Source organism: Perognathus longimembris, chromosome 7, assembly GCF_023159225.1.
Source record: "Perognathus longimembris pacificus isolate PPM17 chromosome 7, ASM2315922v1, whole genome shotgun sequence".
NCBI lineage: Eukaryota > Metazoa > Chordata > Mammalia > Rodentia > Heteromyidae > Perognathus > Perognathus longimembris.
The window spans coordinates 27,726,193-27,749,269 of NC_063167.1; the positions used below are offsets into that span (position 1 = coordinate 27,726,193).

Here is a 23,077-nt window from a genome sequence, read left to right on the forward strand (position 1 = left end):
CAGAATCACAGTATGTGGCCAGCCTGGGAAAAGGCTTAGCAAGACCCTTTCACAAAGAACAGGCCACATAGGGGGATATGTCTGTAATCCCAGCTATGTGGTAGACAAAGGCAGATGGATTGTGGTCTGAAGTCTAACCTAAGATCCTGGCTGAAAAATAACTAAAGCAAAAAGGGCTGGACTGAGTTGGGCACAGGTGGCTCAGGCCTATAATCCTAGCTACTCAGGAGGCTGAGATCTGAGGACTGAAGTTCAAAGCCAGTTCGAGCAGGAAAGTGAGTGAGACTCTTATCTCCAGTTCCACCAGAAAACCAGAAGTGGTCCTGTGGTTCAAGTGGCCGAGTACTAGCCTTGGGCTGAAGAGATCATTGACAGCTCCCAGGCGCAGAGTTCAAGCCCCATGATTGACAAAAGAAAGGGAGCTAGGCTATTGCTCAAGTGGTTGAGCACCTACCTGGCCGCACTGGAACCTGTGTTCAAACCCCAGAACTGACAATGAAAGAAGAAAGAAACGTATCTCAAGCTTTTTCATGATCTGACTCCTTTCTGGCATTGTTTCCTTGTCTTCTCATTTTGTACTCTACTCCAACAGGATCATTGTCCTAAAGCATTGCCTTTGACCACAGCGCTTCCCATGCTTAAAATGCTTCCCATGCTTAAAGTGCCCCTCTTAGCCCACTCCATCTTCCAGTTGGCCAAGGCCAATTCAAGACCCACCCTCTCCACTGCTAGTTACAGTAGGTGGGGTTGGTGCAGATAGATGGATGAGATGCTGGTCTGTCATACCCTGTAGGTTCTCTTCGGACCACTCAAGTCTTAGGAAACCAAACAAAGGCATCTCTTAGAGTCAACTTCAGTTGTTTATAGATTTAACTCCATTGTGCTCTTAGATTCAAACGCAATGACTACAGCAACGTTCTCTTTCCAGGGAGGCTTAGGAAGTGACATTGTTTACCATCCCACAATACTGTGATGGAGATCCATCTTCCCTCCTGTTCCTCACACCCTGTCCACTCTTGGAAGGAGTTTGCTCTCACTTTATGTGAACATATAGTATAAACTTTGAGGAGAGAGAATCTTCAAAATCTTTCCAAAACAAAAGCAAAATTAAAAACAACAAATGCTTTGCCAAGTCACAAGACTGTGGCTCTTCCTGCACTAGATTTTCTTGGGAAGTTTATTGGAAACCTATTTCCTATTGGGACCACTGAGTCTGTATCTCCAAGTTGGAGCTGCCAGCCGAAGATAGCAGTTTAAATTAATTCCCAGGATGCAGCTTTTGTATGCTGAAATTGGAGAACCACTGTAATATTCTGAGAGCCTTTAAGAGCTCAATTAAGTGTTTCCAAATAGACTGGGAAAAAAGGGGTTCTTTGTAACAAGTATCTAACATTTTTCCTGGTGATTTCTAAGCATTATATTACTTATTTACAAATGATGAGTGATGTACATTTAAGACATGAGAACAAAAATATGTGGTATAGTAGCATAAATACATTTCATACTACTAATAGTATACTAGAAGTATGTGGTATAGTAGTAGAATGTAAAGTGTTTTCTATATGTAGTGTAAAGCTATTGATTATAACCTGTTGCTTGTTAAAAGGTCTAGAACAAAAATGCCAACACCAGAGACAAATAATACCTTGTTTTGTTTATTTTTTTAAATTATGGGCTTTTGTATGCCCATGGTAAAAAAAAATAGATTATATAACTACAAAGCATTAATCTAGAATGTCAATTATATATTCATTTTATTTAATTATTCAAGCCAATAATTAAGCACTTAAATAGGACCAGTAGAGTATATAAAACAGACAATCTGCCTTTTTGTTTACCTTTACAGGTATTGAAGTTTTCACAAGAATTGGAACGATTAAATCATTTCACTGTAGGGGGGGAAACTACAACTGTTAATTTAATTACAAGTGAAAATCCCTGTGAAGATATGGTGTCTAGTGTACCAATTTTGGAAATAGAGATTCAAAGTCCAAAGGAAGAGAGAAAGGAACACCGGTAAATTGAGAAAATCCTGTATCACATTAATTTGAAGGTTACATTTTATTGGGCTTGGGTCATTATAACAATTTGGCTTTTCCAATTGATGTGGTTGGAAACATTAGTGTTAAGCATTCCTAGAGTTGGTTATTTGATTTAGTATATCATTTTGAAACTTCCCCTATTGTTTTAAAAAGTAGTATATGAATCAGACATAGTTGTACTCACCTGTAATTCCAATACTGGGAGGCTAAGGCAGAAGGATCATAAACTATAGACCAGCCTGGGCTACAATGCCAGTTCTAGGACATCCTGGGCTCTGCAATGAGACCTATTCAAAAAGAACAAACAATGTATTTGTTTTTTTTACTGAAAATTCAGAAAGTAATGAACAAGGGGAGATTATGAATACCTGTAATTCTCACCGAAGAGAGGACTTCAGTTTTCTTTCTTTTCTGCTGAACATACACATGTATGTTTTAAATATAATGGAAACTATACTCTAGGGCCTTTTTCCTCTGCTGTTCTTATTTAACATTTTATCTAATAATTAAGTATTTAACCTTTTTCTTTTATTTGTTTAATTTTATCCCCTTAACTCTTGTATTTCTGTGTTTTCACTGATAGTATCTTCACAAAACATTCTGAACTACTCTGTCTTAGCCACAAAAACTACTAGATACATTAAATTATTATTCTTTTTTTGCCAGTCCTGGGGCTTGAACTCAGGGCCTGAGCACTGTCCCTGGCTTGTTTTTTCTCAATGATAGCACTCTTCCTCTTGAGCCACTTCTGGCTTTTTCTATATATGTAGTACTAAGGAATTGAACCCAGGGCTTCGTGTATATGAGGCAAGCACTCTACCACTAGGCCATAGTCCCAGCTCCCATCAAATTATTTTGTATGGGTTAAAGCCTAAAATGAAATTGTCAAAAGTAAGTAACAACCAGGTTCCATGGCTCATGCCTGTAATCCTAGCTACTCAGGAGGCTGAGATCTGAAGATCAAGGTTTTTTTTGTTGTTGGTTTTTTTTTTTTTTTTTTTTTTTTTTTTGCCAATCGTGGGCCTTGAACTCAGGGCCTAAGCACTGTCCCTGGCTTCCTTTTGCTCAAGGCTAGCACTAGGCCAACTTGAGCCACAGCACCACTTCTGGCCATTTTCTATACATGTGCTGCTGGAGAATCGAACCCAGGGCTTCATGCATATGAGGCAAGCACTCTTGCCACTAGGCCATATTCCCAGCCCACTGAAGATCAAAGTTTAAAGCCAGCCAGGGCAGGAAAATCCATATGAGACTCTCATCTCCAATTTACTAAAATATGAAAGTGGAACTGTGACTCCCATAGCAGAACACCGGGCTTGAGTGAAAAGCCTAAAGAACAGCATCCAGGCCCTGCAGATAGACAGACAGACAGACAGACACACACACACACACACACACACACACACACACACACACATTGTTGTGATCACTACTGCATATTCAAATTGGTTCTTTTTATTATCACAATTCATTAATGGTTTGCAGTTATTCAAAGAATCTGAACATTTTTCATGATCCTTGATCTGTTTTGCCAAATTGTCTTCTTAAAGAATTTGGGGCGGGGGGGCTGGGAATTTGGCCTAGTGGCAAGAGTGCTTGCCTTGTATACATGAAGCCCTAGGTTTGATTCCTCAGCACCACATATATAGAAAAGGCCAGAAGTGGTGCTGTGGCTCAAGTTGGCAGAGTGCTAGCCTTGAGCAAAAAGGAGCCAGGGACAGTGCTCAGGCCCTGAGTTCAAGCTCCAGGACTTGCAAAAAAAAAAAAAGTATTTGGGAACCAATTATAATTTTTGGAGTATGTGCTACTAGATTTAAAGGCACCTAAAACCAACTTAAGGCTCAGGGAATAACAAGTGAAGTTTTTGTCTACCATGTACAAACACAACACTGGATTCAATCCCAACACTGCAAAATATGTGTGTTGCACACATACATGTGTGCACATGCATGTGTGTGTATATACATAGCATGCTTGTGTTCACTCTAATTTTCTCCAAATTCTCTGTCATTGAAGGCACCTCCCTCCTCTTGTTTCTGTGGCTCACAATATCTCCTGGCTTTCCTCTTCCCTCTCTGGCTTCTTGGCCTTTTCCACTTGTTCTTCTGGCTTCCATCTAGCACAATCCTCCTTTCTCCACATTCCTCTTACTGAATCCCAACATTTCTGCTCATGCTTTTCTGTATCTGAATCTTCAGACACCTCACTAGTCTGCTCCCCATCTTGATGCACCATCCACTTGTATATGTACCCCAGTCAAAAATAGAGCATTTTCTGTGGCTATCATTTTCCCTTACTTGCCACATCTACAAGGTGACGATGGTATCGATAGGGTCTTGTAAATCTCTCCAGAATCCGTCCTAGTTCTAATCCCTGTTAGTTATCAGATGGATTAGATCACTCTCTCATCTTGTTTCTTGACACATGCCATCCACATGGTCTTTGTAAAGCTTCTGGGAGCTCACACATCTTATTGCTTGAATGGTCCTGGGACATATTTGCTTTTCCCTCTTCTTCATTGTTGTTTTTTGTTTGTTTGTTGGTTTGCTCATTTTTTGGTGCTTGAACTCAGGACCTGGGCAGTGCTCAAAACTAGCAACTCTACCACTTGAGCCACAGATTCAATTCCAGCTATTTTTGGCAGTTAATTGGAAATAGGAGTCTCACAGACTTTCTGCCTGGGCTGATTTTGGACGGCGATCCTCAAATCTCAGCTTCCTGAGTAGAAGGGTTACAAGCATGGAGCCATAGAACCTGGGTTTTCCATTCTCTTATCTAAACTAGCACTCTTCCCTCCAACACTCATTAATACATACAAATAGGTACAAACATATATATATATATATGTATGTATACATATTTCTACTTTTACTTTTGTCTGGCTTGGGCTTGCCCATTCATCAAGCCATGTGTTATTTAAGGCTCAGTACAATCACTTGTTTATTTATCTTTCTCCTTTAATATAATCTCCTTCAGTCAGAGATTATCTTATTGTAGCCCCAGAACCTGCCCAAGTACCTAGTGCTTTGAGTGACTTTAAAAAGTTTTCTAACTTGTGTCTGTCTATCAAAACACTAAATATTGAAAAAGCATGAAACTCAGTTTCAACATTTGTCTGTAAACAAAGATAGATGATGAGCCAACTCCCTGAATGAAGTTTAAAAAAATAAAAAGAAAACCTCGTTTGTTTTGAATGTTTATAAGAATAAGGGAAGCCAGTCATTGGTGACTCAAGTCTGTAATCCTAGCTACTCAGGAAGCTGAGATTTGAGGATCATAGTTCTAAGCCAGCCTGGGCAGAAAAGTCCCTGTGAGACTCTAATCTCCAATTAACCACTCAAAACCAGAAGTGGTACTGTGGCTCAAGTGGTAGAGTGCTAGCCTTGAGCACAAAGAGGTTTAGGGAGCGAGCCCTGCCCCGATTTCTAGCCCCACAATTAAAATAATAATAATAATAATAATAATAATAATAATAATAATAAGCTAACTGTTCTGCTATACTATCCTATTTAGAAAAATCTCACTTGGGGCTGGGACTTTGGATTAGTGGTAGAGTTCTTGCCTTGCATGCATGAAACCCTGGGTTCGATTCCTCAGCACCACATAAACAGAAAAAGCCAGAAGTGGCGCTATGGCTCAAGAGGTAGAGTGCTAGCCTTGAGCAAAAACAAGCCAGGGACAGTGCTCAGGCCCTTTGTTCAAGCCCCAGGACTGGCAAAAAAAAAAAAAAATTATTTGCAGAACTTTATTTTTGCTTTTTTTCTTCCTGTTCTACTATGGTAACAAGTATTTTGATAGTTTTTATTGTTGTATTTGCATCAAGTCTTGAATCAGGAGAAAGTAAGCAGAAGGACATTGCAGAGGAATCAGTGAAGGAGGAGGGCATTTTCCCAAGAGAGGGGCAGAAGGAGGCACAATCACAGCACAGTACAGACGGGAAAAATGAAGGACAAGCCATGGCAAAGCCTGAGGAAGCTGAGAGACTTGGAGGAGATCTGAGCCTTCAGTCTCAGAGCTGTGGGGACAGTTCAGATGACAGTGCCATCCAGGTAGGTGCTGTGAACCTATGCTCCAGGCCCATCCCCTCCAATTAGTTGTGGAGATCAATCATTTTTTTTTACCATGGCCACCAATTATAACTATAGCCTAAATAGTAATCATATAGCAATCATCATCTGAATGAGGCCCAATAGTTGATTCGTTTTATTATGAAGGCGTTCTCATATACAAAGTGCTGATTGATGGTTCAGCTCTGCCTAGGATGGGGGAATAGGGTATGGCAGGATAGGTACAGCATTCCCTATTTTTTTAATTGTTATTAAAAATGTGATGTACAGAGGGGGCCATTCCCTATTCTTGTTGAGGGGCTTAGTATACAAAACACTTCAAACTGAATTATTTTAAATACAGCTTTGCTCTTTACTATAAATTTGCCTTCGGGAGAGAAAGAGAGAGAGAGAGAGACTATTTGCCATACTCTTTTTATGTTACAGGTCTGTCTTTATTGTGCAAATTAAGTTTTTCCCCCTTCCAACCTTCTAGAAATTATTTTGAGAGCCACAGAAGAGAGCTATTTTACTCATAATTGAATCACCTTCAAATGGCTGATAACATCCATTTGAAGAGTGAATCAGGCTGGTGGCTGATTACTGATACTAAGGTTACTAGTGGCTCACTCCTGTAATACCGGCTACTGAAGAGTCTGCCTTTATTCAACCAATATCAATTACCTATGATGTGTCAGGTCCCATTTTAGAAATATGAACAAGATAGATGTGGTAGGTTCCTGCCTTTGAGGCTAGCTGGATGGTTTGTGCTTTCATAGGGCCTGCCTCTTTCCACGTGCCTCAAGTTAAGACTTTTCACAGAATTCCAGGTGAAAGTCTAGAGCTGTAGGTGCACTGTCATTGAACACTGAGAACTGATCAAATGAAAGTTTCACACGTGGATGTCTGAGTGAAGAATCTACAGTGGCTGCCATCTGCTTGAATCTATCCTCTGTCATAGAGTTTGACATGTTTGTGTATGTGTCCGATGAGCTCAGAATGTTTAAAGAGTAGCCGGAAAGCTATATCACCTCTGTGAACAAGATGGTTATCCTGACTCTGGTCAGGCTACAGTTCTAAAGCAGCTGCTGTCTCTCTAAGAGAGGATCTTCATGAAAGGATATGCTGATATCCATGCTGCTGGCCCGGGTGCTGCGGCAAGTCTGCACTCCCTCTCTGTGCTCAGCCTCCTACCTCCTTGTCTTCCAAGGTTGCTTTCTTATAGCCTCTCTCCCCCATGGGGCATGTGCGGTGTGTTGGAGTTTGAGGATGCAGCAACTGCTTGGACCTGAACACATCTCTGAAAAGTTGAAGGAAAATAAAGTTAGCTTCTTTTTCATTTTTAAACAGAATTATTGACATAACTTGCATGCCACACAACACTAACATCTAAAATGTGCACTTCAACTATTACTGTTGCATCTGCAGAGTTTACAACCATGTCTATGATTTTAGAACATCTTCCTCACCCTCTTTCCTCAGAAAAACAATCTGATGCTGAGCACTAGTAGCTCATGCCTATAATCATAGCTACTCAGGAGGCTGAGACCTGAGGATCTCGGTTCAAAGCCAGCTTGGGCAAGAAAGTACATGAGACTCTTAGCTCCAATTAAACACCAGAAAACTAGAAGTGGTGGAGTGGGTCAAAGTGGTATAGCCCTAGCCTGAGCAAAAAAATGTCAGGGACAGCTCCCAGACCCTAAGTTCAAGTCCCATGATAGAAAGAAAGGTAGAAAGGAAGGAAGGAAGGAAGGAAGGAAGGAAGGAAGGAAGAGAGAGGTGGGGGATGGAGGGAGGGAGGAAGGGGGGAAGGGAGGGATGGTGAGAGAGAAAGAAGGAAGAAAATCTTTACCCACTAATAGCTATCTCTCCAGCTCCTCATCCCCACAAACCCACTAATCTTTCAGTCTCTGTGTGTTTGCCTATTCTGGATCTTCTATAGATGTGTGGAACCACACAGTATGTGACCCTTTGTGACAACTACCTCGCATATTTCATGTTCCCAGAGTTCCCGGATGATAGTGCTTTGTATGGGTAATCTTATCATTTTCATTATTGAATACTTCGTTTCATGGTCATCCAGTCATCATTTGTTGAATATTTTGTTATTACAAACAGTGATGCTATGAATATTCATGTACATATATTTTCAATTAAATTAATACCTAGTAATAAAATTTTCTGGATCATATAATTATATCCTTAATATTTGAAGGAAATGCCAGACTTTGTCCCCCCAAAGGCTTCTGTTGTATTTCTACTGTAATGTATGCTGTTTCAGTGTCACTTTAACCTGCCAACTGAAACTCATAGAGGTAAATTGGCTTAATGAATTGCCAATTACTCCAAAAGGGACCTCTGATGACTTACTGTACTCTTACTGTTAGGATTACAGCTACTAGTCATAATGTAATGAGTTTTTGTGTCTCTGCAATAACATTCTACCAAGCAAAGCAATTTATTGCTGGGAAACTAGAGTCTTTATGTTGGCTCCTTGACTGGCTGAGTAGCTGCCTCAACAGGAGAAAATTATTTTCAAGTGACTAGACTGGAAAATATACATAGGAAGGCTTTTCCAGCTTGCAAAACAGGCTAAAACTTGTATGCCTTTGTCTATTGGTAGAAATGGGTGCTTCTCTTGTATGTCTGTTTTGGTATGTTAAATGGGTTCCAACTATTGAAGATGCTGATTTCTGATTAATTCAAATCTGTTACGTAACGGTTAAATGAGGAGCCAGAGTGGTGATGCAGGCATTCTATATTGTTTGCAGGTGGAAAATGAAGGCAGTCAAAGTAAATCAAAGTCATACCAACAGTGACAGTAACATTACTGACTGCACATTCAGTGTCAGGCATCCCGCTATGGCCTTCTGTGCTATTTACCCTTCCCTTTACCCACCACATATCAGGATTATCCTCATTTTATGATGAGGAAATGGGTACATACCTATCATCTCTAAGACCATCCAACTAACAAGTGGTAGACCCAGAATTGAGACCCAGATGTATCCAAAGCTTACGTTTCCTAATAATTACATTCAAGTCCATTAAAGACTTTTTCTCGGGCTGGGAATATGGCCTAGTGGCAACAGTGCTCGCCTCATATACATGAAGCCCTGGGTTCGATTCCTCAGCACCACATATATAGAAAAAGCCAGAAGTGGGCGCTGTGGCTCAAGTGGTAGAGTGCTAGCTTTGAGCAAAAAGAAGCCAGGGACAGTGCTCAGGCCCTGAGTTCAAGCCCCAGGACTGGCAAAAAAAAAAAAAAAAAGACTTTTTCTCTAGGAATCTTAGAGATTTGTAGATCTAGGACAAGTGAAGTGGATTCAGATTGCTTTTCTGACTAAACCAAAATAGGACTAGAAAGGTGAACTGGACTTGGGGAGTTCTATACTTCTTTAAGGACTTAATGTAAACAAGATAAAATTAAAAGAATGACAGATTTTACAGAAAGTCATGGGCAGAAATATACTAAAGGAAATTTCAAATATATCCTATCTCTACAATAGTATGTGTGCTTACCTCTTGTAGAAATTTCAAATGACTAGTTGTATTTTTAATTAAAGTAGTTTAACTGAATGAAGGGGCCTGACAAAAAGAGTGCATTTTCCAGCTTTATTATGCAATGGCTGTCAATAAACGTATAAATTGCCAGGCCTGAGGGTACACACATGTAACTCCAGGAGGCTGAAGCAGGAGGATTGCCAGAGAGTGAGGCCAGCCTGATCCATATAACAAGAGAGCCTGTCTCATAAAACAAAAGCACCCAACAACAAAAGCTTCAATATAGTTGTGGTATGTAGTGTGATGCTTTGATGCCTGCATACACTGCGAACTAATTGCTCAGGTAATTAACCTCTCACCTCATATGCTTATTTTGTGTGGCAGTAGTGAGAACACTTAAGATCTACTCTTTTAGCAGTTTCCAAGTATATGTTATTAACTATAGCCACCATGCCATATGATAGATCTCCAGCACTTTTTCAATACAACTAACTGAAACTTTGTGTCCTTTGACCCCCAACTTGTTACCCCACAATTCCCAGTCCCCAGTATCTGTCACCACAGTGGACTTGTTTTAATTCCACATATAGAAAGACTAGGTAGTGTTTGTCTTTTTTGTGCCTGGCTTATTTAACTTAGCCATATGTCTTCCAAGTCCATCTATGTTATGGCAAATGTTAAAATATCCTTCTTCTTAAAAGCTGAGTAGCTTTCACTGTTTATATTTACCACATTTCTTAATTCACCCATCAGTCAATGGACACATAAGGATAAAGTTTAACATGGGTTTTGGCAAAGGTTTTATTTTGGCTTTGACCCCCCTCCAAAGCATAGTAACAATAGCAAAAATAATAAGTGGTATTATATCAAACTTAAAAGCTTCTTTCTGTATAGCAAAGGAACAATCAGTAGATTTCAGAATCTATGAATTGGTTTATTTGTTTTGTTTTTCTTGCCAGTCCTGGGGCGTGGACTCAGGGCCTGAGCACTGTCCTTGGCTTCTTTTTGCTCAAGGGTAGCACTCAATCTCTCTAGCCACAGCGCCACTTCCGGCTTTTTTCTATATACGTGGTGCTGAGGAATCGAACCCAGGGCTTCATGTATACGAGGCAAGCACTTTACCACTAGGCCATATTCCCAGCCCAGAATCTATGAATTGGAAGAAAATATTTTCAAATTGTATCAAGTAAGAAACCAATATCCAAAAATGTGGAACTCAATAACAACAAAACAACCTGATTTAAAAATGAGCATAAAACCTGAATAGACATTTGTCAAAGAAGACATATAAAAAGCCAATAGGTATACATATTTTTAAAAGTTCATCTTCACTAATGATTAGAGAAATGCAAAGGAAAACCACAGTGAGTTATCACTTCAAAGAACCATTCCCTCCACTGAGAATGGTTATTCTCAAACAGAGGATTTGTTGGTGAACATATGGAGAAAAGGACAGCTTTGTACACTGTTGGTCAGAATGTAAATTAGCATAGCTATTGTGGAAAACAGTATGGAGATTCTTCAAAACATTAAAAATTTACCAAGTAATCCAGCAATTCTACTTCTTGGTATATATCTCAGGAATTGAAATTAATATTTTGAAGAGATAGCTATACTCCTGCCTAATTGTGCCACTTTCTGGAATAGTCAACCTAAGAATACCTCAGTGGCCAAATAAAGACAATGAGGTATCATACATGGTATAGTGTAATGGTATGATGTAATGTTTTTAATATACAATGGAATACTATTGTGTTCACTAGTAACTAGAGAAGAATCATCAAGTGATGAAGAAAGCTAAAAACTTGCTAAATTTTCTTGTTTTTGCCATCAGACACACAGACACACACACACACACACACACACACACACACACACACACACACACACCATAAAGTTTTATGCTTCAGTTGCCCTTCATGGATATGGAAAGTAAAAAGATTAATTTTTTATGCTACTACACTTTTGTTCCATAATTTCTTTGGTATTTTTTGGTATATAAAAGTTGCTAAATTCTATGAACATTACCAACAGCCATAAATATGAGAGAGTAATTTGTGGTAGGTAAGCTAGCTCCAAAAACATTTATATGTGAATAAACACATTCTGACATGTCTGATATTGACAACTTAATCCCATCTTTTACCAAGATTTCAAATATGTTTCTCTTTTATAATGTTTGCTTTAGTATCTATTGTCTGGAGAAAAACTAAAGTGCCAGCAGCAAGAGGAAGTAAAACAACTTCGTCAGAACTTGCACCGGCTTCAAATTCTTTGCAGCTCAGCTGAAAAAGAGCTTCGATATGAGCGAGGAAAGAACTTGGACTTAAAGCAACATAATAGCTTACTGCAGGAAGAAAGCATTAAGGTAACTCTAATGGGGACAATCCTTTGTCTAAAGATCTCAACTAGCCCTGGGAATGTGTGTATCACAATTCCTTCACACTGGCTGGCCACTAGTGACTCACACCTATAATCCTAGCTACTTAGGAGGCTGAGATCTAAGGATCATGGTTCAAAGCCAACCCAGGCAGGAAAGTCTGTGAGATTCCATCTCCAAATATCAAAATACTGGACTAGAGACATAGCCCAAGTGGTAGAGCACCAACCTTGAGCAAAAAAAGCCAACCGAAAGAAAAAGGCCATGAGTTCAAGTCCCAATACTCACACACACACACACACACACACACACACCCTCATAAAGACACAAATTCCTCACTTCTATAATTCATCATGGGACCCAAGGATGGGTAGACAAATTCCTTCTTTAACTTTTCCCAACGAAATAAGGCCAGAGCTCAGTCATTTCTCTTCTGCTGGAGTGTGTATGCAAGTAATAAGCAGAAAAAGGTTTAAAGATATACCATCTGTTTAAATCATTAATTTTTTTATCACTTACTAAAGGTCAGTGACCTAGGCTAAAACCCTGGTTGTCCTGCCCTTGTTGCATATCACAAAATTTATTTATCCTTAACAAATGTATTCATTATTATTGGTTCAATCAGTGTCACCAACAGCACCAAGGATCAGTTCATGGGGATAAAGTTGTTCTTCCTAACATAAGCAGCATGTTAAAAGGAAATCCCTCAAACAGCTTGTTTTAAAATAATCTGGGTAGAACTGCCATACACACATTTTCTGAGCCATAAGGCTCAAAATGAACCAGCACATCAATAGTGCTTTCTTTTCATTATGGTTCAATTCTCTAAAAAATATTAGAGACTTAGTTTCTATACATCCCTATTTAAGGTTCTGGAATTCAACATTAAACAATAACTGAGTAGAAGTGTCCAGGAGATATAACCACTTACCTAGGAAAAAATTTAAACCAGATTCCTCATCTTAGTCTAAAATGGATAAATGCACCCAGGGTGAAGGCTACCATTTTGAGCCTCTCTGCTCCTGTTTCTAACATATCAAGCAAGGATTGCTCCTCTTTCTCTTTTTCTCTTTAATGATCGTAGGGCTTGAACTCAGAGCCTGGGCGCAAACCCTGAACTCTTTAGCTCAAAGCTAGCACTCTAGCACTTTAAGCCACGGTGCCATTTCAAGTTTTCTGGTGGTTAATTGGAGCTAAGATTCTTAGTGGACTTTCCTGACTGGACTGGCTTTGAACCTTGGTCCTCAGATCTCAGCCTCCTGAGAAGCTAGGATTATAGGCATAAGCCATCAGCACCTGGCTCTTTACATATTTTCTCTGATGGCTTTTATGCTATAAAAGTAGATTTGAGTAATGACTGGAAAGGTCATAAGAACCTCAAGTCTAAGATATTTACCACCTGGCACTTTATAAGAGAAGCTTACCTTTGCCAATCTAGTGGAGAAAAGATTCTTATTTGAAAAAAATGACATAAAAACAGAAGTGGAGATGTGGCTTACGTGGTAGAGTGCCAATATTGAGTTGAAAAAGCCAAGCAAGAGCATGAGGCCCTGAGTTCAAACCCCACTACAGCACAAAAAAATACATGGGAGTGTGGAAGGAGAAAGAGGGGAGAGAGAGAGAGATATAAGGAAGGGGAAAAGAAGGGAGGGAGAGAGGGAGGGAAGGAGGGAGGGAGGGAGGGAGGGAGGGAGGAAGGAAGGAAGGAAGGAAGGAAGGAAGGAAGGAAGGAAGGAAGGAAGGAAGGAAGGAAGGAAGGAAGAAAGGAAGGAAGGGAATAGAGAGAAAGGAGAAAGGCTGAACACTGATGCCTCAGGCCTGTAATCCTAGCTACTCAGGAGGCAGAGATCTGAGGACTGTGGTTTGAAGCCACCTTGGGAAGGAAAATACATGAGATTCTTACCTCCAATTAACCATCAAAAAAGCCAGAAGTGGAGCTGTGGCTCTAGTGGCAGAGTGCTAGCCTAGAGCAAAAAAAGTTCAGGGATATCACACACAACACACACACGCATGTGTGTGCACAAACACACATGAGAAAAAGGTCCTTGTTCACAGTTTGTAGGGAAGTATAAAGAAAAACAAATGCTTATTTATCTCAATCTAAAAGTAAGGCCTTCTTAAAAACATTCTGGTATTTCATAATAATTTGAATAAACTTCTCAATCCTCTCTAGTCATGAGTGTTGTAGGACATTTTTTTAGAGGGGCAGGGGTTTATTTGTTTGGTTGCTGGGAATAAAATCCAGCCCTCATTTATGCTAGGCATATACACTACCACTGATCTACATTCCCAGCTTCTTCACCAGTTTAAAATATTGATCATACCCTAAACCTTTGTAGTTATGTAGCTTTTCAAATTTAAATATGTTTCTGCAGATGACAGCCTTTCCCTTCAAAGATATTTCTTAGATCATCTTAACTCTGAACATATTCAAGTAATAATTCATCTTTAATGAGAACCACACAGATCAGTACTCAGTTTTCAGGCAAGCCAGGCATAAAATTGATGAGACCCCCACCTCAACAAACAAGTGGGTCATGGTACTTCACCCAGGCATGCAAGAAGCCTAGGTAGCAGGATCATATACTGAGACCACCATTGAGAGTGGGGATGGGGGAGAAGCAAGGCCCTAAAAATAACTAAAGCCAAAAAACGGCTGGGTACATGGCTCAGGTTGTAGAGTACCTGCTTAGCAAGCATAAGATTCAGAGTTCAGGGGCTGGGAATATGGCCTAGTGGTAGAGTGCTTGCCTCATATACATGAAGCCCCAGGTTTGAGTCCTCAGCACCACGTGTATAGAAAAAGCCAGAAGTTGGGCTGGGGATATAGCCTAGTGGCAAGAGTGCCTGCCTCGGATACACGAGGCCCTAGGTTCGATTCCCCAGCACCACATATACAGAAAACGGCCAGAAGCGGCGCTGTGGCTCAAGTGCTAGCCTTGAGCGGGAAGAAGCCAGGGACAGTGCTCAGGCCCTGAGTCCAAGGCCCAGGACTGGCCAAAAAAAAAAGAAAAAAGAAAAAAGAAAAAGCCAGAAGTGGCGCTGTGGCTTGAGTGGCAGAGTGTTAGCCTTGAGCAAAAAGAAGCCAGGGACAGTGCTCAGGGCATGAGTTCAAGCTCCAGGACTGGCAAAAAAAAAAAAAGATTCAGAGTTCAAACCTCAATACTGAGAAACAAAACCTACACAGATTATGATGCCTTGCATATTATCAAGACACTATAAACATTTTTTGAATCAACAAACAGTCTTTCAGGGATAAACACATGATGCCTGACATATCAGCATGTCATCTACAATAGTCATCTTTTATTGACTCCATCTTTTTATAAACCTCCTTTTGCCTCTGAAGAGACATCTTGTTATAAATGAGAAAATTATTCAAGGTTTCAAACCTAATGAATGGGATCCAAATTTGAGCCCACTCAACTAATATGCACTTTCACATTCATAAGAAGCATCAAATGTAAACCCAGAGTTTAACAAGTTGTACCTTCTCATTTATTCTCCACCCAAAGCAGGAAATAGAAGGTGCCAGCCTAGCAGGACCCTGTATACATTTTCCCATCTCATGCCACAGCTTTGCCTCAGCATTGATCATTTAGTGTGGTAGTACTCCTCTACTTTGTAGTTTTGCTTCTTGTGCACAAATACCATACAATATTGTTTAGCTTTTCCATTTGTTTTATTGCTTGTAGTACTGGATTAGATCACAAGCCTCATGCATACTAGATAAGCACTCTTCCACTGAGCCCACACCCTAATCTCGGTCCATTTTTAAATACTTTGCAAATATATCAAGTATGTTCATCTTGTGCCTGTCTTTTTATGATCAGTTCTGTGTGCAAGTCACCCATGTTGTGGTACAGAACCATTGCTCACTCATTTTCTATATAGTATACTATTCTTTTGTCGGAGAATATACAGAATTTATATACTTTTTTTGCCAGACCTGGGGCTTGAACTCTGGGCTTGGACACTGTCCCTGAGCTTCTTTTTGCTCAAGGCAAACACTCTACCACTTGAGCCACAGAGCCACTTCCAGCGCTTTGGTGTAGTTTATTGGAGATAAGGGTCTCATGGAGTCTCCTGCCTGAGCTGGCTTTGAACCAGGATCTTTAGATCACAGCTTCCTGAGTAGCTCCAATTACAGGCATGAGCCACAGGTGCCTGGCCATAATGTTTATGCTTTTTCGATGGTTTATAGACATTGTACAGGCTTCTTGCTTTGGGATATTATAAAGAAGAGCTTTGGTAGGTTGGGTATCACTCAGGCAACACTGAGACATTGTACTGGATCCTCTTCTTGGATGCACTCTGGATGTTCAGGTACTCAGCCAGAACAGGGTTTACACCAGTGCTACGGTAGCTGATCATTACAGCATCACCAAGATGATGAGTATTGACTTCACTACTGACAACCACAGACTCAGGCCTTTGCCTGTCTTAGCCTGTGGAGTCAGTGGGTAATATATTATGAAAGGAGTTTGAATCCTCTTTATTTACAATGAGAAGTTCAGGTTCCATCGCCTTGAGCCAATCCAACGCATCTAATATTCCAACACTTACTTTACTCGCTAATGATAGGAAGACATTTTGCTCCTAGGGTACAATGTCTGCTTTTCTACAAACATTCACTTCCATTCTGCATAATGAAGTGATCATTTTTACATGGCTGTTAACATTTTTTTTTTTTTTTTGGCCAGTCCTGGGGCTTGGACTCGGGGCCTGAGCACTGGCCCTGGCTTCTTTGTGCTCAAGGCTACCACTCTGCCACTTGAGCCACAGCGCCACTTCTGGCCGTTTTCTGTATATGTGGTGCTGGGGAATTGAACCCAGGGCCTCATGTATACGAGGCAAGCACTCTTGCCACTAGGCCATATCCCCAGCCCAGGCTGTTAACATTTTTGAAGATGACATTTCTCTGACTGAGAAAAGACATGAATGCAGAGTGAGAAAGTGAGCTGAATGCTGGACACCCAAACGGCTTTTACCCAAGCAGCTTTCTATCCATCCCTCTGTATGGAGTGTGAGAGCACATTTTTCAGATATGCCCAGTTAACAAATGTAAGACTCTGTCCTGAATATCACAATAAATGAAAGCAGCTGATTTGAAGTATTCATAGAATACTGTTCATGTCCACAAGTAAGTACTTCTCTAGGAAGAGCGATAGTGAAATGATATTATCAGAACCTGTATATTACCTAAACTTTTCTCAAGTTTTATCTTTTATCAATAGAGTATGCAGGTGAGCTTTGCCCTGAATCCTCACCAGTTCTTGGTACTATCATCCTTTAAAGTTGTTTCTGAATAATATTCCATTGTGGGTATAATATATTTTCTTTACCCATTCATCCATAGCTTGGCAATTGTGAAAAGGGCTGTAACAAACACATAGCAATGAAGGGGTTCTACTGTATGCTGACTTACATTTCTTCATTTATGTGCCTAGGAATGGTATATCAGGATCATATGAAGTGCTGTTTTTAGGTTTTTTTAAAAAAACTTTATTCCAATTCTGGGGCTTGAACTCAGAGCCTGGGTGTTGTTCCTGAGCTTTTATGATCAAGGCTAGAGCTTTACCACTTGAGCTACAGCTCAACTTCTGGCTTTTTCTCTGCTTAATTGGAGATAAGAGTCTCACAGACATACCTGCCTGGGCTGGCTTTGAACTGAAATCCTCAGTTCTCAGCCTCCTGAGTAGCTAGGATTATAGGTGCCTGATAATTTTTAGGGTTTTTTTTTTTTTGAGGAAGCTCCATTTTTATTTCCATGAGTGCTGCACTAATTTACATTCCCACAAACAGAGGTCCCTTTCTCCTCTACATCCTCACCAGCACTTGTTTGTTTTCTTAATAATTGCCACTTTGGCTGAGGTGAAATAGAATCTGAATAATTTTGATTTGCATTTACTTTATGACTAAGGATGTTGACCATTTCTTTATGTATCTATTAGCCACTTGTATTTCTCCTTGTGAGAACTGTCTGTTCAATTCACTTGCCCCTTTATTAATTGAGGTTTTTGTTCTTTTAGTGTTTAATATTTTTACTTCTATCTATGTTCTAGGTATTAATCCTTTGTCAGATGGTTGACTAATAAAGACGTAGGCTATCTTCTCATCATGATTATTTTTTTCCCTTGATGTGCAGGAAGTTTTTTTTTATTTAATGTAATCCATTTGTCAATTCTTGCTCTTATTTGCTCAGCTACTGGAGTCCTATTCAAAAAGTTGTTACGCCTATATCTTCAAGTGTTTGTTTTCCCATAGTAGTTTCAAAGTTTCATGTCTTACATTACTCTTCAATCCATTTTGAATCTATTTTTGTCCAGGGAAAGAGGTAGAGATCTAGTTTCAGTCTTTTACATGTTGAGATCCAGTTTTCCCAGCACCACTTGTTACAGAAGCTGCCTTTCCTCCAATGTAGGGTTTTTTGTTTTTTTTTGTTTTTTTGTCATCTTTGTCAGATGGCTGTAGCTATGTGGGTTTATTTTCGTAAGTGGTAACCTTTCAAAAATTTCATTTTCTAACTATTGCTGGTATATAAAAATACCAGTATTTTTTTGTAATAAAACCTTTTTAGAGGCTGGGAATGTAGCTTAGCGATAGAGTGCTTGCCTAACATGCATGAAGCCCTGGGTTCTATTCCTCAACACCATATCAACAGAAAAAGCTGAAAGTGGCACTGTGGCTCAAGAGGTAGAGTGCTAGCCTTGAGCAAAAAGAAGCCAGGGATAGTGCTCAGGCCCTGAGTCCAAGCCCCAGAACTGGCAAAAAAAAAAACAAACCACCCACTTTTGTGTAAGGCTTTTTATGTCATGTGTTTTCATTTTTATAGTTTATGTATAGCTCATTTTCTGTGCAAGCAAACCTATCATGTGAGAATAAAAATAATTTTCTTTCGGCTCTTCCAAATATATGGTTTTCATTACTGTTTCTTATTTTCTGCACTGGCTAATTCAATAATGATGAGAGTTGGTGACAGTCAGCATCCTTTCCTCAGTCGCCACCTCAAAGGAAGATTTCACCAGTTAATAAGCCTCTGGAGACTTGCAGGTAATGTTCTTGCCACTGGCCAGTGGATCCCACCTGTAACCCTGGCTACTCAGGAGGCTGAAATCTGAGAATCAAGGTTGGATGGTTGGGAGATAGCCTGGGCAGGAACGTCTGTGAGACTCTAATCTCCAATCCAAAAAAACAAAACAAAAAAAAAAAAAAACTACCAAAAAAGCCAGAAATAGAGCTGTGGCTCAAGTAGTAGAGTGCTAGCTTTAAGAAAAAAAAAAAAAAAAAGATTAAGGACAATGCACCCAGGCCCTGAGTTGAAGTTCTACAATGGGAATATTATTATTATTATTATTATTATTATCATTATTATTGGCTAGACATAGTGGTGCATACTGGTAAACCTAGTACTTTAGAGGCTGAGTTAGAAAGGTTGTGAGTTCCAGAGCAGCCTAAGCTACATAGAAGACTCTGTCTCAGATAGATAGATAGATAGATCTTTTTTTCACATTAAGGAAATCCCTTCCTAGTTTTAGTTTTCTCAGTGTTTCATGAGAAATATATTTTGAATTTAATCAAATTATTTTTTCTAAATATATTTAATTGAGATTTTTTAAGAAAGTGTATTAATAAGCTGAGTGACATTGACTGATTTTCTCATGTTAACCCAATTTTTCATTCCTAGGATACACCCTACTTCATAATAAATTATCAATGAGTTTACTATTTGCACATCACTATATTTGGCTTGCTAATATTTATTTGGAATCATGGCATATGTGTTATGAATGAAACTAGCCTATTATTTCCCTATCCTTATAAACTCCTCATTGGATTTTGGTCTCACAGTTATCTCAGCCTCCTTTTTTTCTTTTTCTTTTGCCAGCCTGGGCCTTGAACTCAGGGCCTGAGCACTGTCCCTGGCTTCTTTTTGCTCAAGGCTAGCACTCTGCCACTTGAGCCACAGTGCCACTTCTGGCCTTTTCTATATATGTGGTGCTGGGGAATCGAACCCAGGGCTTCATGTATATGATACAAGCACTTTACCACTAAGCCATATTCCCAGCCCTCAGCCTCTTAAAATGAGTAACATACCTTGTCTTTTGTTTTCTGGAAGCATTTGTGAAGAATACCAATGGTTTCTTTTTAAATAATTACAAGACTTCATTCCTAAAGCCTTTATTCGAGAGTTTTCTTTTGGGAAGATTTGGAACTGGTGACTTCCATTTCTTTAACACTTATAAGAAGCCAGTTTTAAAACCTTTCTTCTTATATCATGGTATATTTTATTTTCTCCTATTTGCTTTGTAACTTTTAAAAAGCCATGCATGATAGCATAATGCCTATAATCCTGTCTACTTGGGAGGCAGGAAGATTGCTTGAGACAAGGAATTTTAAGGCATCTGGGACAATATAGTGACATTCTCTCTCAAAAATACTTTTTTAAAAGTAATGTAATAATTGCTATTGTTACTTTTATGGTATTTATTGTCTGTGTTTTGCTTCTTTTCCCTTGGTCCGCTTATTAATTTTGTTAGCCTTTTCAAAAAATCAACTTTTATCTTTGCTCTGATCCCCTATTATTTTCTTTCCTAAGAGAGAAAGCACATGCACACATTTAACAGCTTAACGTCAATATGCTGTGCCCTACTGGATTAGAATCTGTATTCAAATCCCAGCTTTCTCATTTGCCAACTCTTAGTTGAGATTTAGGCTTCCATGTATAAAAATGAGATAAAATACCAATCTTCAGCTACTTTACAGATATGAAAGCCTAACAAATGTGTTAGTCTCTGTTCCATACTTCAAACACAATAGACATTCTGTAAGTGATTCTAGAATCATGGAGTTAATTTTCACTGGATCTTTCCCGTGTGTCTAACTTTGTTCCTGAAGCTTTACTTGCTTTCCTTTATTTAATGCAGCCTCACAGCTATCCCGAGTTGGCAGTCATTATCTCTCTAGTACAGATGTGTTTATCTGATGCTCAACCAGGGCTTCAAGAAAACTACTAACTTTTAGAAATTCTTGGTAGAATCTGATTGGTTGATTTACTGAAGAGAGATTTATGGAGAGACTGTAGTTACAACCCTTGATAATTCTGAGACCATGGAATTCTGTTGCCCACAAGGACCAAGCTCACTGTCTCTGCATTTTCTCTGTGATTACCTGGCCTGGTGCACACATTCACCAGGTTCTGATATTCCTCATTTGGAACTGGTCATTCACCCACTCACTGGCACTAAGTGGCCTTGAGTGTTGAGAGGGGAATAAAGAGTATGGTTCCTGGAGAAGGATGACAAATAGCTATAGGCATGTTTAATTACAAAGTTGATGTTTTTTGGGTGAAATAAACATGGTTTAGAGACTTGATAACATGAGTAAGGAAACTTCTTCAGGCTAAAGGACTATGACATTTAAGCAAAGTGATATTTGAGCAGAGACCTGAAGAACAGGCAGACAGGATCATAAAAAGGAGGGGAAAGGTGAAGGATTCCTGGCAGAAGGAAGTACGGAAAGAATTCAGTGTTCAGAAACTCTAAATAGAAACCAGTGTCACAGTTCAGTGGGAGAAGAGGGAATCACAAGATGGTTTTAAAGAGATCACAAAGGGCAAGATTACACAGGTAGTTGCTGGGATTTGTTCCTTGGCTAGTGAAAAATTCATGTGTGTGCTAGTACCGGAGCCTGAACTCAGGGCCTTATGCTCTCACTTGGCCTTTTCACTCATAGCTGGTGCTCTACCACTTGAGCCATGTCCACATGTGTGTGTAGGGGGGTATGAGTGTGTGTGCTGGTGCCGGGGCTTGAACTCAGAGCCTGGACACTGTCCATTAGTGTTTTTGTTTTGTTTTGTTTTGTTTTGTTGCTCAAGGCTGGCACTCTACAACTTGAGCCACACTTCCACTTCTGTTTTTTCTGTGGTTAACTGAAGATAAGACTATCATGGACTTTTCTGCCTAGGCTGGCTTTGAACTGTGATCCTGAGACCTCAGTCTCCTGAGAAAGTAGGAGTACAGGCGTGAACCACTGTTGCCTAAACAAATCCAGCCTTTCTTGCTGGTTAACTGGGGATAGAGTTTTGAGGACTTTTCTTCTCCGGCTAGTTTTGACCTATGATCCTCCATGTCCCAGCCATCAGAGTATTTAGGATTGTACATATGAACCACCAGATGCCCAGTGCTGCTGAAAGATTTTAAGCATAGGAGTCAAGTTCAATATGTGTTTTAAAGAGAATATGATGGGTGCAGCATAGGGAATGCATAGGCGTAAAATTGGAAGTGACAGGATAGAGGAAGGGAATCTTGCTTGATCTAGGCTAAGGTGGTGACAAAAAGGATAGAAACTGATTGATGTTGAGTGAGTGTAGAGGTAGAGTGGCAGCATTGGTTCTGTGATGGGAACCAAATAGCAAGGGAAAAGGAAAACTCGAGGGTGAATTTTGCATTGATACCAGGCCTGCATAAAACATTGGATGGTGACATCATTTACTGAAACCAAAAAGTCTGTAAGAAAACCAACGTTGGAAATATAGACAGAATCAGAGTCTATTAGCCTAAACTTGATAGTTATACTCACATAAAAATAACACTTTAAATCATAGAAATGAACCTAGAACAGTCCACTTTCTCATCCAATAATAGAGAGATTGGGTAACTTTACAAGAGTCTACAAAGGAGAGCAAAAAGGAATAGCAGTGAGGTGGAACCCAAAGATGGAGGGAGCAAGTGCTACAGAAAAGTCATTTGCACCCTGGGCTTATTGTGACAATGGGGTGGTCAGTTGGTGCCCTTGGCAAAAGCTGTTCTGTTATAGCCATGAAAGCCAGTTTGGACAGATTAAAGAAAGAATGGGAAATGTTTGGGCTCTGTACACACAGAAAGTATTAGTAAAATGCTTTTGTCCAGCCACTCTCCGATGGGAAAGACTTCAGTAAACCTTACAAAAGCATGGAGCTCCCCATGGAACCACATGGCATGGGTATTTGTCAGCTTTATGAATGGGGGGAGGGTTACAAAGTCTCTCTGTGCACACTAGGCTGGCTTTAAATTCCTGCCGCAGCCTCCCAAGTTCTGGGATTACAGGTATGCACCAACTTGCCC

At 39.8% G+C, this 23,077-nt stretch overlaps 1 protein-coding gene across 1 annotated transcript in view; it reads left to right on the forward strand.

The window, feature by feature from the left end:
- Window positions 1-23,077, forward strand: part of Ccdc30 (coiled-coil domain containing 30) — a 96,823-nt gene that overhangs the window by 39,411 nt on the left and 34,335 nt on the right. The window contains 3 exon segments of the mRNA XM_048351047.1: window positions 1,847-2,016; window positions 5,866-6,091; window positions 11,781-11,960. Of these exon segments, the coding sequence (XP_048207004.1) occupies window positions 1,847-2,016; window positions 5,866-6,091; window positions 11,781-11,960 (576 nt within the window).